Source organism: Prinia subflava, chromosome 14 (genome assembly GCF_021018805.1).
Source record: "Prinia subflava isolate CZ2003 ecotype Zambia chromosome 14, Cam_Psub_1.2, whole genome shotgun sequence".
NCBI lineage: Eukaryota > Metazoa > Chordata > Aves > Passeriformes > Cisticolidae > Prinia > Prinia subflava.
The window spans coordinates 7326125-7342837 of record NC_086260.1 but is presented as its reverse complement, the minus strand read 5'-3'; the positions used below and the strand labels follow the sequence as shown (position 1 = coordinate 7342837).

At 42.8% G+C, this 16713-nt stretch overlaps 1 protein-coding gene across 1 annotated transcript in view; it reads left to right on the top strand.

Annotated features, from left to right (window-relative positions):
- PTPRG (protein tyrosine phosphatase receptor type G) overlaps nt 1-16713 on the top strand; it is a 394663-nt gene that overhangs the window by 345545 nt on the left and 32405 nt on the right. The window contains exon 14 of the mRNA XM_063411184.1: nt 6838-6929. Coding sequence (XP_063267254.1) covers nt 6838-6929 — 92 coding nt within the window. The remainder of the gene's footprint in view (nt 1-6837; nt 6930-16713) is intronic.

Here is a 16713-nt window from a genome sequence, read left to right as displayed (position 1 = left end):
TGTGCCTAATTTTAAACCATTTTAAGATACCACCTAGAGATATATCTACCCTATTTTTGCCTGAAGACATTAAAGTTCTGAGTGGTAATACACACAACCAAGGAGCTTGTTCTCTTGCACTAGAAAATACTGATGAGTAAACCCCTTCAGTCATCTGTAAAATTGCTGAGTGTATCCAAGGCAGCTGCTGTGAGCATTGATTAAAGCAGGAGCGGAAGGTTTGGTGCCTCTGGCCCTGTCAGAGGTCACCAGGAGAGTAATTAGCTACCAAGTGTCACAGGGCCAAGTGTCATCACAAATAAGGTTTCACCATTGCCTTTGCTGTTCTCCAGGGACACACCAGGATGATGGGACAGGGAAGCATGGCGAAGGTTTGTGCTGAGTTAAACTAAGACTTATCCACTCGATTTGCAATTAAAGAGCTTCCTGAGTGCATTTCTGCACTGGCCACCTGGGTGCTCTCTGCTTGTGCAGCTGATGAAGGGGGAGGACATGAAGGCAGCCCATTGGGGGATGTTGTCATTTCTTAACTGTTTAATTATTTGAATACCCTTCTAAAAATCGTGATGTCTCACATAAAGCCTGACTTCAGTACTGTGTGTGTTATAAATGGTTGTCTGGGCCCCGGTGCAGGAGAGGATTGGGAGAAGAGGATTTTTAATTTTCTGGAGAGCTGTGTAGTCAGCTGGCAAATTTAGGTCATAAATATTAAATTAGCTGTCATTTGGTGTCAGAAATCCCTAGTCTTGTTTGCAGATTAGTTTTTCAACTTGACAATTTTACTAGTGGTGCATTCTTCAGCACAAATACTGTCTCAAAGTTTTGTCCACCTTCTATTTTTTACTGTCCATCTGCCATTTCCCAGCCTTTTTCCTGTCTTTATTTCCCTATGATACTAGAGAATATTGTGGATGGACAGGTGATGAGCATTTGGAGTCTTCCAAATGGAAGATCTTTGGATCTGTGTGGGTCAACTCCCTAATGTGAAAAAGTACTTCTCCTTGCCCAGAGGAAGTCCCCTGAAAGAGACAGTCTGCTTTTCACTGTTCTGTCTGGGATAACGTACCAAGGGCTTGGCATGCCAGCACTTCTGAAACCTACCCACTGCCATCCAGACCTCTCCAGGTACTACAGTGTGATCAGTGTGATGCTTAACACTGCTATGAAGAAATCAAGAATATTTCAGGCAGAAACTGCCTTGTGGGGAAAAGCCAACTGGTCTTCAGGAGGGATCTGCTGGAAAATCAGCATTACTCTAGGGAAATTTCCCTCCTTTATCAGCTTTCCTTTATTCTTCTGGTTTTTATGCATTCCTGCTTTGTACATCCTCCAGCAGCTCCAGTTCGGTCAGCATTCAGTGTCTTACTGCTCCAGCATGGCACAGGTTCTATTATAACTTGGCTTTTGAATTCTGGTCATTAAGTATTAAGAACTGTGAAGGAAAATAACTGTAGAAAATTAGGGCAATATAAGCCATTTTCTGGCCAAAAATAGTAAATGCAGATGCCTCTCTGATAAAATGAATGTAATATCACTGCTCCATGCTGGTCACTTATTCATATTCATAAGATCAGCTTTTTTCATGTGGTTTTCTCTCCTCTTTTTCTTCTTAACGCTTGAGTCAGTTTTATTGCTCATAAAAATCAGTGACTGATGACCCCAGCTCGAGCAGTGCAGACTGCAGACAGCTGTTGTCCAGGCTCCCATCCACTGCTCTGCTGGTGACATGGTCATGATTTGCAGCGCTTCTGTTGTTCTGAAGTCTGTGCTCTTTTCTGAGGAGTCATTGCCAATTCTGACAGTGACAAATGCTTGCCAAGGAATAGTGAAGCTAGTTTAAAGTGCAGAGCCATGTGTTACTAGTACACTTGACTGCATACATACTCTGGTTTTGGTGCCAGCAGAAACCAATCTTAATTGTGTCTCCTGAAAAAAATGCAAAACAGTTCAATGGGAATCTGAAGCAGCTTTTCTTCTATTGAAAGTGAGAATGAATGTGCAGAGATAGTGAAAGGGGATTGTTTCCTGTCTTTACATCCTTGTTTAGGAGTTAGTTGCAGACACCCCCGTGATGGAGGAGCATGGGGAATGAATGCCTGTATCCAGGTTGCATTTGGTAAAGACTAAGCCATGTCCTGTGCAGCCTGGTTTAGAGGTCCCTTACAGATCCTAATCTGACTCTTATTCCATCTTTCCTGTTCTTCCCACCAGCTAAAAACTGTGTGTAAAAGTAGGGTGGCTGCAGGGACTGTTGGCCTCTTTGTTAACAAGTACATATTCTGTGGAGGTTCTGTCTGTGGGAGGCTGTTTCTGGAGGAAGGGTGCCTGAAGGACAAGATTTGCCCTGCTCTGACTGTAGTGAATAGACATGCAGGACCCTTTCAAGCCATCTGCCCCCGAATTGGTCATGCTTTAGCAGGTACTGACCCAGGAAGAGAGCCTAGAGCTCCTGGATGCTAGTACAGAAATAAAGTAATATAAATCTGACTGGAGAGGGAATACACAGTGCTCCAGCCAACATCAACACCTGGAAGGGCAAGTGAACAAGGAGCAATGAATGTGCAGGTTGCTTATGCATGAGGCAGGGCATGGCTCTTGGGTGTCCCCAGAAAGTGAAACATTCCCCTTTGGCTTCTCCTGTGTTCAGCCACTGCTCTGGTGGTTCCAGCCAGCCAGTGCAGAGGCAGTCGCTTGTCCCTGGCTAATCCCAGCTCCTCCTCTCCCTGCCCTGGCTGCTCCAGAGCACACAGATCCCTCCTGTCACCACACATCAGGGGATGCTGCCTGTGCTAGACCCAGCACGGAGGAGTAAAGGGCAGGCAGTGCCCTCAGAGCAATTCCAGCACTCCCATTGTCTGCAGCCAAGCTGTGTTTGCATGGCAGGCACTACCTTCCACACGAAAATAAAATGCAGCCATACTTCCAGGCCATTGCATGAGCTACTTCTCCCTCCTGCTTTTAGAGGAGTGTAAAGGAGAAGCTGCTTGAGCTTTAGTAGCTAATAACCAAGGAAACCTGTTTGGAGTGTCAAAATCTCACAAGGCATCTCTTATACAGAAGTTATTCTGCTATTTTGCTCTGTAGAGATGGAACAAGCATTTAACCCAGCTAACCAGGACCATCTTTTGGGATATTTTTATGCTTTCATCTTAGTAGTGAAGTGCTGCTGCTCTGGACTTTGCATCCCATTAGTTTGCTTTAGTAACTCACAGCCAGTATCTCTGCAAAAATATTCTGGGCAGGGGGATGTTCTCCCTCACATTGTCTTTGCATTCCAGACCCTGCCTGTGCTGCTTCTCTGGGGACATGCTAATCTTGCAGTGTTTTACTTCTGCATTTGGGTCCATATGTGACAACTGTGTGTCTGATCACCACAATCTCACACAGTTATTGTGCCCCAGGGAAAGAGAGCCACAGAAACATATGGGGCTAGAGAAAACGGTGTGCTTCACTGCTCACGGGCATGTTTCAGAAACAACAGACTCTTTGGTATTTCACAGGAAAGATATGGCTCCCCAAAATCTTTTGGAAGTGAATCAAGGTTGTGATTTGTTTTTCTCAACCGGTGCTGCAGAAATGCAATAATTATTTGAAAATTTCTGTTTCAGTTGTTAAGATTTTAATAATCATTTATGCCATGACAAATCCCAGTTGTGCATTCACTATGGACTGCTTCTAATAGGAAAAAGGCCTGTTATTTTTTTCTGCTGACAGAGGTGGTTTCCTGAGCAAATGGGCACAGATATGCAAACACCTGCCCATGTACACACATGGTGGTTAAAAGTTACAGACTAAAGTGTTCATGTGAAAATAGGTGTGGATTTGAACCTTGTCTAGCCCTGCATCCACTCCCCTCTCTCCCCTCTCTGGTGGCTCGAAACAAGCAATTTCCTGCTCTCATCCTTTTCCTTTATCCAGCCCTCCCCACATACACACTCAGATTTACTGCAGCCTCTTGTAGCCTTAGCAACTGCTGCCACTTAAGGTTTGTATCTGGAGGAAAAGGTAATGGGGAAGGGAAATGCCAAGGGATAGAAAGGAGCATCCTAAACTGGAGGAGGAGGCAGATACTGAATTGTCTGAAATGCCTGGCATTAGCCTTGATGGCAGCTATCAGTATTTATTACTACAAACCAGACCTGAATTTCCAGCAGGCTCTGCTTGGGGCCAGGTGTTTCCTTTCTCAGGAAGAATGGACATTATCCAAACTGGAGTCATCTGCCTGGCACCCTGAGATGTGTTCCCTCCTGGAGCTGCACAGAGGAAAGATGCCAGCGTGGGAAATAGACCCAGTAAGGAGAACTTGCTGGAACATGGATCCAGCAAATTCATTAAATCCATAAAAGACCTTTTAAAGATCTGAGGCACAGAAGGAATCACTGGGACAGGGATGCAATGGCCTGTGTGCAGTAAGCTCAGCTGTAGAGGCTACACTTAGAATATTTACAGCTATTATAAACAAGTGGGGAAAAAAAAGAGTTTGAGAGACACGTCTTCACCTAATGTGCCAGTATCCATTATTGTAAAGTGATGAAAGTGCTGCATTCCATATGTACATTAGACAAGAGTGTGATGTTTGTTATTTGAAAAAACCTTTAGTCAAAGTCTAAGGTGTCTGCCTCTGCAAAACAGCTGCAGAAAGTCTTCCAGGACTACAGTGCAGAATTTTTAATTGCATTAATGATTGTAGCAAATGTTGCTATGTAAAATATTAATTTAATACATTGTTAATCCAACGTTGTGCTCAGCAGAGTTGCACTGGGCTGGGTATTCAGCTATTGCCATCATGGGCCTTAAAATATTGCACAGTGAGATTATCTCACACATTTACACATTTTGAGGCTATCAAGAAAAAGCTGTCTTATGACTGTGTATAAAAACCATAATGCCAGCCTTTCAGAGCCTCTGAGAATATAAAATAACAAATTAAGAAAAAAAATCGCTTTTCTTTGGTATCATCAGCTTTAAAAAATCCTGTAAATCCCTGCATAAAGGTCCGGGTTTTTATCAAACACTTTTTTAAGGCCTTCATTACCAGCAGAAGCCATTCAAGGATTTCCGTAGTATTGACTCAGGGGAAAGAGCCCCAAATACATCAAAATCAGGAACATTTTGCCTGTTTCATATTCATAGTTTCTTCTTTATGTGTGACTGATTTATTCTGCTGCGTGCCCCCAGGGTGTGCATTGTCCAAAATAAAGGCTGCCAAAAAAAAATGAGAACAGGGAGCAAGTGGTGAGGCGGGGGGAGTTCAACCCATGTTTTTAAATGCTGTGAGACTATTGCACATCTTGCATCCTCATGTGTGAATTCACCTTATGGTGTTTTTTAACAAAAGTATACTCACTAAATATATAACTTCAGCAGAATGCAAGCCATCATGCCTGAAAATAGAAAGCTGCTCCCAGACAGTGACTCCATGCTGTGAACTCCACTCTCTCCTGCTTCTGGATTGTCTGAAGTTGTACTTGTGCTGCCTTAGCTTGTGCTGGCATTACAAAGCACTGTGCCTGTGCACGAGAAAGTACAGACACATGGAAAGCAAGCACCTGAGATCATTTTCAGTTCTGGTCTCACCTAAGAGAGTGGTTTGGTTTTCAGTGACTATTTTTCCCCCTGGCCTGTATGGATGTTGGAAACAAAGGGAGCACAAATGACTTTGCTCTGGCAATGGGCTCTGCGTGGAGAGCACAAAGCCCGAGTTGCAGAGCAGCAAACTGCAGGAACTGCAAGGCAGCAGCTTGGGAGCCACATGTGCAAATATGTGTGAGCAAGGGAACTGCAGCTTGGCAAAGGCACAGCTCACCAGGTCCCCACAAACTTTGCCCAGGTGCTGAGGAGCAGTTGAAGGGCGACAGTGAGAGGGATCTTCCTGCACTGGAGCTATTGTTTAGCCTCAACAGATGAGAGCAGACCCTTCTCCTGCCACAATAGCTGCTCACACCAAGCAAGACTCATTAAATATTCAGTTCCAGCCTCAAGCAGCTCATTAAGTCAGCAATGAGCAGTGACGCTGGCGTTGGAAAACCCTGCCTCAGTTAACATCACCATGCAGAGTCTCCCCGGATCTCTTGATGTTACTCTGCTCAGTACCTTTTCTGTGATGACCAGCTTGTGCTCTCTGCTTTGCATTAAATACAGGTAAAAAAGAGTCAGGTGGATTTCAGTTCTGCTCTTCATTGCAGGCCTTTTTAGAGAGGAGTGCTGGGGCCCAAGGGGAGTGTCTGTTGGATTTTTGTGTACCAGCAAATGTAATACAAGTTTGCAGGAGGAGGATGGGATGGAGGTTATATGGCATTAGTGTTAAAAAGCAAACAAACAAAAGACCTTAATGTTTGAAGGATAACTTTCATAGCAGAACATCATGATATGCAGCAGTTACAGTAACAACCACCAGATATTACTGGTGGTGGTTACACAGCAGTAACTTTTACAGTAAGTGGATTTTCCCTGGAAATTGACTGTCTTAGGTGGATTTGGGCTTGAATTGTATGCTGAATGTGTTTCTTGCATGCAGAGTTTGTTTCTGAATGATGTATTTGGAACCTGTTTTGCAGCCACTAACTTTTAAGATTATAATTTTATATTCAATAGTACTTAATAATGTATAGAGGTATTTATGATAGCTGGATGTCAGATGTCAGTGAATTAGAGCACACCAGAATCTGGAATTAGGATTGTAATTGTAGAAAACAAACACACGTTTTCGTGTATCAATGTTTTAAAATTATAACATCTGAAAGTATGGAACAGAAATGGAGAAACAGAACATGTACAAAAGTTTTTTCAGAGAGTTTTTCACACCCCGAATCTATTTTTTTTTTTTTTCTTTAACAGAAAGTGTTTTCAGACTGCTCATTTCTATGTGGAGGACAGCAGTTCCCCCCGTGTGGTCCCCAATGAAAGTATTCCCATTATACCTATTCCAGGTAAGACAGCCTTAATCTCCCGTGTTTGTACTACTTGGAGTCTGGTTTAATTACATAAAGAAGAGAAGGTTGTGCTTGTGATAAATCATGGGGGTTTGGTAGAAATTTGTTGTATCGGTGCTGCCTCATTTAATTTAATGTGCTTTGTAATGGGGCTCCGAGTGCCAACGCTGTATTTTTCTGTAGGCACCTCTCCCACTTCGTTTTAATAGAAATTTCAGAATAACCTTTGCAAAATGTCAAAAACATGAGTAACAAGTCTTGAAGACACTGAGACATTGCATCCAGGGTGAAACCAGCTGCTCCAACAGGGCAGGCTGCAGAGGAGGGATATTCAGCTCCACTGCTCTCTCGAGACTGAGGGCCTTGCCCCCACTTTCACTGTGTGTAGAGCTGGAATCTGGGGCTCCCAGAAAGGACAGTGAGACACAGGGATAAGCAAACAATCTCAAAGTAAAGTCCAAAGCCATCTGTTAATTTGGTATTAATAAAGTTACCAAAGGTCAAATTCTCCTCTCAGCTATACCGAGAGTGATGCTGGAAGCAGAGTATAGTGCTATTCTCCCTTCACGAGGCATTTCCCCTGGGAATTATTAAGTGCAGGATGCAGCTGCCTTGAAGCTGTGATGACAGAGAGCAGCTTGGTGTTACTGTGGCCTTTGCAGCCGCTGCCTTGTTTGATGATGGTCAGTCTCACAGGCAGAATTAAGATACCAAAAATGTTATTATTGAACTCAGTCTGCCAAAGGCTTGTACTTGTTTCTTGAAGGCGTTTTAAGTTTCCTTGTCATATTCTGTATCAGCATCTTTGGTCTGGGATTCAATCTGTAGCTAATTAAGTTCATTTTACAAAAAAGCATTCAGAGCCTTTCCTGAGACACTGAAGAAACTTGCTTCCTAGCTAAGTGAAAGAGTCCAGTTACATTTTCCTTGATTTTATTCAGTAGACATGTGTGACTTATTTCTAGAAAGAGTCTTTCAAAGTACCCATGGGAACTAGTAGAAAAGGTCAGCTATTACATTCCTGCAGAAAGCGTTAGGCAGTTTGCCTTGCAGTCTGATGTTGTACCACTGGAAATAAAGAAAATGTGCTGTTGTCCGCTCTCCTTTCTGTTGGAGACTAAAATGCATGTCCTGGCCACCTCACGTCCTTAGCAAGAAGTCATCCTTCTCCTGTAGGGTAAAGGAGTGACAGGTATTCATCTTAGACCACCAGTGATTAGTTTTCACAGAAGTACTTAAACAGCTGGAGAACTCCATTCTTCCTGCTCTGAAGCAGGAGGAACAAATGCCTGTGGGACTGCTTGTGGCAGTCAGTTCAGTGGTCCCACCATGCCTGCTCTCGTGTGCTGCCTCCTTGGAGCTTGCTGGGCCAAGCTGGACTCTGGCACAGCACGAACCCAGGGGATTATGCCTACAAGACATTGGGAGGAGACAAATTCTTCCTTCAGACAGAAACCTCTTTGGTCAATGTGTAGTATTTTTACTGTAATTGAGACAATTTTTGTCTCAGAGAAAAGAAATCAGCAGAAAGCTCCATCTTCTACGCTGCAGTGTGTGGTGCTCAGGCTGTGGCTCTTCCCTGCTGCACAGAGGTGTTTTGATGGTCAGTCCATTAAGATTGGAGTGCATTCATATGAATAGTAGTGTAGCTGAAGAAGTTCCATTAAAACCATGCAGGCAGCAGGTGCTGTCAGGGCAGCACGTGCAGCAGTGCTTCTCCAGCAGCCATTCTGGCACATAGCAAAAAGTGACTGGGACAGAACACTGGCTTCTGGGGACATTTCCTGTGACTGGGGTAAGCCAGGCTGTGAGACCACAGCAGCTTTGTGAGGAACATGATGCTACTGTCACTGCAGTGCTCCCTGTGGTGTGCTCAGCCTCAGTAATGCTGAGAAAGAGCTGCTCACCCCTGATAAGGGGCACTGCAGATTAAGGCATCCCCTGAGCAAATGCTGCAGGACACCTTGAGCAGCTTTGTAGTTAAAAATGCAGACATCCAAATGGAGGGGCCTTAATCTGAAGCTGAATCATGCCCAGAAAATCTTGAAAGAGAATAAACTGGTGAATTTAAAGATCTTGACACTGGCATTAAGGGTATTTAGGCCACCAAAAGCCAAATCACCCTCCATAAGCACCTCACTCCGTTTGTATTACCTATTACCTGTACAGGGATAGTAGTTCATACATGGATACTTTCAGCCATGGGCTCAAGTTAGTAGAGAAAAATTCCAGCTATGTTGGCTTTTTCCAAATATGGGAGATATGCCTTGAAAGCTCCTGAAGCTCTGGGAGGCATTTTCCTTGTTTGGAGATGTAGAAGTGGGCTGCTTTCCCCCATACACCTGGTGCTAGATGACAGTCTTCCTGACGTCAGCTGCTGCTCCCACATAGACAGCCCACTGAAATGCCTTAAGAACATGAAATGACAAAATTCTCCTTTAAATTGATGGCAGCTGATGAAATGATAAGCTTCTGAACTTTTCCTCTGGAAGCTGCCGCAGGGTGTGAGAAAGTCTTCCTTGCCGTGTTGATACTAGAAGCAAAATGTAAGTGGCATTTTCACAGACACAAGTTTTTCAAAGTGACATTGTTAGATTGTGAAACCCCATCTTTACAAGAGGAGTTGGACTAGGTCCCTGTGGGACTGTGCCTCTACCTCCTACAGTTCAGTGGATCAACTTCCACTCCTGCTGGGAGCAGCCACACTGGTGGCAGTTTAGAGCAGCGTGGCTGGAGATGTTCAGTTTGCCAAGACCCATCACAGGGAGCTCCTGGGCAGAGGGAACTCAGTGGGTCCTGGTCCAGGGGTGGGGTGGCTCTGCCACGTGCCTGGGAGCCAGGCACAGCAAGGTGCTGACACAGCTCGAGGTTTCAGAAGAGCACTGAGGTGTTTCTGTGTGCCACTGCTCTGCTCTGTGACGTGTTGGCACAATCAGAGGTAGGTTTGTGTTTATTTCTGCACAGTGTCTACTCTTGTTTATGCACACCCTCTGTTTTCTCAGGTCTGTGAGCTCTAAATCAGGCTGCCAGCTCCCTGCTATAGGCACACAGTGCAACTTTTCAGGTGTGAAATCTAAAATATCTTCTTGCAGAGGAATCATTTCATCCATTTTCTATTTCACTTCCCTTGGCTACATCCTTAATTATTGTGCAGGAAGCCACATCACCCATAGGTGTGTGCCTATCTGTGGAAATTCTCTCTGAGATCCAAATCATTATCATTATTCATAATTATCTGCACTGCTTGATCTAGAGAAACATAGGACAAAGGAGTTACCATTGTCTGAGTCACCCACTGGATATTACATCTGAGGTATGAATCTCAACTAACATGAGCCTTGCACCTAACAGTTATGTATCTGTAATCAAAGGCAGATTTCTGAAAACTCCCCTGCCATTCCACCCAACAAAATTATTTCTCTGTATCTTCCCTCTCAGGTAATTTTGGCCACATGCACACCATCTTTGCCTGGATCTCTTCTCTAAAACATTTGCTCCCGGCAGGATCTCACTCAGCAGAGCTGCTCCTGTTTCTGTTCATTTGGTCTTCTCTATTGCTGGGTCAGCATCTGACTGACTTTCTGGATCTTTCTGGACTTGATCCTTTTCAGTAGACCCTTAGCAGTTCTCCTTTCTTTTCCTAGCAAGAGCTGCTCCCCGACAGCAGTGCAGAAGTGCAGCTCTGTGCAACTCAGGCGCTATCAAACAGTGACATGAATAAAAATTCCACTTCTAACCTCCTCCTCTGTTTTGTGTCAGTTTTCCTGCTCTTGGGTGGAGCTTTGTTCTTGCTGTGGATCTTGCTGTGACTTTACTGGTTCCTTGCCCAGCCCAGGGGCACTGATGTCAGTAGGACTTGAGGTGAGGTCAGCACAGAGGTACTTGAGGCTTGACCTGATGGAAAAGCTCAAAACTCTGGGTAGTTTTGACCACAGTCCAGAGAAGCACAGATCATAAAGAACAAAACAGCTGGCCAGTGCAGCTGATTCATTTACCATATTTTCCAGAAATATTTCACATCTTATATTTTCAGTAAAGGTAAAATTTCCCAGAGGTGATGCCAATCATTTCAGGTGTGTCTAGACAGCAAGACTTAAGAAACAGTTTTCAGATCATGGTATGTTCAGTTTTAGGTTTAAATGAGTAGTAAATTAATTTTTTAAGTAGTCATAGAGTTTATTAATAATATATTTTTAAAAACTAGTGGTAGAATCTGATGGAGAGACACTCCTGGTTCTTCAAGAATGTCCCAGTATGGGTGTAGAAGTCCAGGAAATAGAGGAATAGCGATGAAAAGATGCTTTGACCACCTCACACCCACCAGGGTGTGGAGGCCAGGGTACCCATGACCCTCTTTCATTTCCCTCTGTCTCTTCATGGTTACAAGGACTCCCATAATGAGTCCATCTTATTAATTCTTAGCTCTTCAATAACTTGAATAGTGCTTTCAACCTTTCCTGACAAATGTCAGTGGTCAGACTTGATGTGTTTTTTACAGGCTCAGCTGTTGAGTTCGGGTAGCATCCACCCTTTGACAAACAATTTCTGTTAAGAGACAGTAATGATATCTCATTTGACAAGGAAACTGCAGGTTCCCAGCACAGACTTGGTATCTCACTGTTCTCTGCTCAGGTGTGGCTGTCTCAAGCTGCATTCCCAGAGCACAGGAGCAGAGCCCAGGAGACGTCTGTGGCTGTGACAGTGACAGTGCACTGAGCACAGTGAGCCTTGTGAGGTGCAGGAACTGCGCTAACTGCAGCCAAGGGCTTCTTCCTCAAGGGCATGGAGCTCTTCACTGAGCACAGAGGTGGTGCTCTTCAGCTGTTTAAGACTTTATTTCTGCTCTCTGCTCCCTGTGGATTTATGTTCCAGCACCATATTGTGAATTGTACCTATCTTCAGCTTCAATTAAATTCACGAATGCAATATGGCAAACGCAGCCATCCTCTGAAGCCAAGAAAATATCAAGGTATTTTAGGGAACATCCACCTTCCTTTTACTCTGGTACCAACCCTGCTCCTGCAGTAGTACACTGTAGAATTTATGTCTGGTTATGGTTCTTCTAGGAGGCTTCAGGGCTTGGCTGCAACACAAAAGAATGTGTTTTTATGGGGCCATGTGAAATGCAGATAGATCCTTTTCTGAGAGCCAGAGCCCTGGAGCTGGATCTTCATGTGCTCAATGTAAGGCTTGTGTGTAATTGATGGCAGGACTGGGACCTGAGGATGGAAATGTGTGAGATTAAAATTGTGTTCCTTAGATGGCAATACCAAATAAGATCACGTTTAATATCTGGGCTAAGGGAAAATTCACATTATTTCATTCTCTTGGACTGAAATTGGCTTTTTGCTTAAAGGGAAGAAGTGTATTGCTATTACATTTATAATTAATGATAACCTAATCTTTGTACAAGCAGATTTAAAGTGAGCTCTTATTTTGACACATATAAAATTTTATCATTAACATCTTTATATTCCTGACTGACACATGGCTAATAGCATTGTAGTAGATTAACTCTTGAAGCAAGGGAGATGAATATAGCAGAATTACACAGGTGTTTTTTCATATTCTGCTTTTTCATATGTCTTCCCTTTATCAGAAGCCTGCCCTTCTGTTCATTTGACTTGATCATAACAAATAGATAGCAATTATCTTGCTGAAAAGACTCCTGTTTTTCTTTCAGTATGCCCATCTTTCCAGGACTTTCAAATGTGTTCAAAGTGTTTTCCATGCCTTTTCACTTTGAAAGCTGTTTTTTATTAAAAAAAAAACTTCATAAACACATGATTACAAAAAGGTGAACATTAATGAGGAATACTGTCCACAGTAATCAACTCTTAATGATTTCTTACTCATCTTAATTCATTTTTATTTGTAATTTTTCTTAATTACTGAGGTCAGTGACTTCAGGAGGATGTCACCCTTAAGAGATCTTCAGCAGATATTTTGATGTCCTAGAATGAAACCTTTTGTATAGTCTTTATAGTATTTATGGAGAGATGATCTCCACAGAAGGCAGACACCTTCTCAGTAATAAGGCTTTTTAATAACTTGGTTTTATCATAAATTAATTGATACTAATGTTATACAAAAAAACCTGTTATTATATTTCTGGCAATTTTTTTATACAGCAAATAAATGCAATCAGCCAGAAAGATTAATTATTTCAACTGAAATACAATGGCTTCAGTTGCATTCTTATTTTAAATAGTTATGCAAGGAAAGTCAGTATCCTACAGAATTAAAGGCTCTGACAATATAAATGTGTATAATTCAACTGCATTAAATCTAAAATGGTTTGAAGAAAGCTGGGCACCACCCTGTTTTATGTGTGGAACTACTCACAGAGTCCAGTATTTGTGTGACTTAGGGCAAGGGCTGGCTATTTCTGTCTGCTCAGACATTTCAAATTCAATCTGTGTCAAAATTTGAGCAGCATGTGAAGTTTCGAGCCCTTTTAAGTATGTGCACTCTGGAGTGGATGCTCAGTCTGTAGTTTATATAGTTTTGTCCAAGCTTTTTCTCTAGAGGTGGACATTTGAGTTGATGGGAATATTTAATAACCTCTGCTGGGGCAGAATTTTGCCCAGGGGTGTGCTGTTCATCCTTGCAGTATTCTGTATGCTCAGCCACTCTTGTAGAGACAGAACATCACACTGCACATGGTTACTCCTGCTGCCATAGCTCTGGTAGCTTTGACTCTGGTGTGTATTGTAGCTTATCCATTGGCTGTCAGATTCCATTTTAAGTGAAATGCATCCTTAATATTGATGCTAGGTATTCCAGCTGCTTGCAGAATTTTTCCATCCCTCCTTGTAAAAAATAAAAAACCCCATGAAACTTCACTGAAGATGGTTAATAATAAATAAATATCTCTTTAAAAATCCTGTGATTGCATTCAATGTTCTTCGTAGGAATGGAGAATAAGAGAGTGAAAGGTTAAATAACATCCCTGGGTTGAGTGTTGTTGGGAACAGAAAGGTGCTTCTTTGCTATGGATATGAGAAAGCATTTTTCATGTATGTTATTTTTCAGTGAGTTAAGAGGTCAGATCTAGTCCTGTTACAATCCTACTGGTAGATATTTTGGGAAGAAAATGAGAGCTGCAAGGATACACTGTTGAGAGTGGATTCTTCAGGATCAGTGTCCCTCACCATGTCACTGGTTTAGTGGTCATCACAAGCCAAGTTAGGTTAGTGCTGCCTTCAGAAAGAGAAGTTTCCCTGTCACTTCACTCTTTGTCATCCTGAAGAGAAGGATCAACCCATCTACCACACCAACAACTTCCCCTTCCTCTTCCCCTTCCTCTTCCCCACAAATCAATCAATCCTTTCTTACAGTCATCAGCCAGATCAGTGGATTCAGGTCGCTGCTCAGCCCCCCTGGCAGGGAGAGGGCAGTGGGACAGTCCCTTCACTCTTTGGCTGAAGCCAGGTGTGCAAAGCACGCTCAGAATTGATGGAGATGCTCCAGGGATGCAGGAAGGGCACAGACAGTGAGTGGCTGCTGCGGGAGCTGATGGACCAAGGCACGTGACAGCCATGGCACATGAATCCAGGTGGCTTAGTAAAGGAGAGACTGAAGTGCAGGGACTCACAAACCAACCAAATAAGCTTTCCCATTAAGAATAAGGCATAGGATGCAGGGAGTATATTGGATTTAGGAGGCTGGGTAAGGTAATAGCTGAAAAACAGAAAGCGTTTACAGAAAAAAAAAGACACAGAGAATTTTCTTACCAAGACTATTTCATGTGTCAAACATCTGGTCTTCAGAAACACCAAAACTCCATCTAAGTAAAGGTAATATGAGGAAGCACTTTGGTTTTGACCTTCTTCATTAATTCCTGACCCAAACCCATCTATTCCAATACAATGCCACTAAACTATCCGGTGAGCTCTCAGACTATAAATGAATCAAAATGAATCTCAGACCCTATTATGTGGAAATGTCATTTCTGATAGGATATCCTATTTTTCTTTGGAAATTGGCCCCTATTGCTTTAACATTACAAAGACAGCTTATTAAGTGGGAGCTGTGGGAAAATCCTTCCTGGTAGGATTACTAATTATCCGAACTTAAAATGTAACCCTGTTTGAACTTTATTGCTTCTATACGCTTCAGGCTTCTTTTGAAGGTGTCTGTCTTATGAAGGAATGTGTTAAGTATTCTACATTTGCAATTGCCATTTCTTTAAAAAGGAGGTGTTAGTGAAGGTTTTCCTCTACAGTCATTTTTTTTAAACAAACATGATTTTCTTCTTGGCATTGTCTCTTTGTGGCAGGAAATGAGCTGCCTTGTGCTTCCCTTGGGGTTTCTTTGATACTCCTCTCAGGTGCTTGGCTTGGGCCAGCAAGTCAAGATGGGAACTCCACCAGTATGTTAAATATTTAACACAGAAATTAAACATACCCCACCGTGTCAGCTTTGGTAGTATCTGATTGTAAAAAATATGGCTAAAATATTGTCCATCTAAGTATACTTCTTCCTCTGTGTAACACAAAGGGTTAGTACATTATTGTGGTGCCAGATTCAGCTCATATTTCACAGTCAAGTAAATCCAGAATCACTTTATTGACACTGATAAAACAGATGGCTAAACCCAAGCTAGACAGAAATGTAATTATATCTGCAGTGTTAGAGGTGAAGGTATGTTATTAAAACACCTCCCTCTTCTCTTTGAATAATGTGTAGGTCTTGCAAAGTGTAAGGATTGCACTGACAATATCAAATGTCACTCCAGCTTCTTGATGGGAAAAAGTATATAGTGCCAAAGTGAATATGCACAGAACGATGGAGAGCTGCTAATTAGCCATTATAGGATTCTATTAATCTCTCCAATCGACTAAAAGAATTACAGTCATTTAAATCTGTTTGCTTTAAGATGGAAAGAAGGCTTAACCAAAGCCTTTGGGCTGACGATAGCTAAAGGAAAATCAGATTCTGTGCATGTAGCTACCTCTGTTGGTTTTCCTGGAGAAGGTCAGAGCCATCTCCAGATAACGTCAGCTCAGACCATTCCAGAGTGCTGAGCGTGTTAGCACACACTCTGCCAGAGCCTGGCACGCTGCCCATGGCAGGGCATGCCTGTATGCAGCTAAAGGAATTTGTGTTCCTGGGTGGGAGTTTGGAGTTGGAGGTTATGAATAGAGGAATTCCAGCCCAGATTGCTTTCCTGTTTCACTGGGTGATGTGAAAGGCTCAATCTCCTGTGCAGCTGCTTTCCTGGGGCAGGGTGGGTGTGCAGGGAGGACCAGCCACATCCCACCACACTGTAGGTTCATCCCCTCAGGGCTGTGCATGTCCCAGTCACAGACCATGTTGGGACCATGTTATCCCACCAGTTTGAAAACTGGAAACCTTAAACTGTTTTTTTAACTTTCTAATGCTTCATGGTTCTGATTTTAATCTTCCTGATTTGTAATAATTATATTTGTTCCAGCATAGTTTTCCTGAGTTGATGGGCAACTTCATTTCCCTCTGACCCAGTGAGCTCATATGTCAACAATATTTCCTATTTAATTATTTAATGTGTAATTGTTACCCATGTCATCAAATATGGTAAGAAACTGCATTGGATTAAGGCTTCTGGAGGGAATGAGAATGAAAATGCAGAAGAGGAAAACCCTAAAGGACAGTTAACAAGAGAGAAGTGGAGTAGCAGTGGCTATAAAGGTGGAGACATACTGCCACCATGCAGTGATGATGATAAAAAGAAAACTAGCCACGCTTTCCCGTGGATTTCTGGTGCAGACCCATCCTTGAAATTGGTGGGAATTCAATG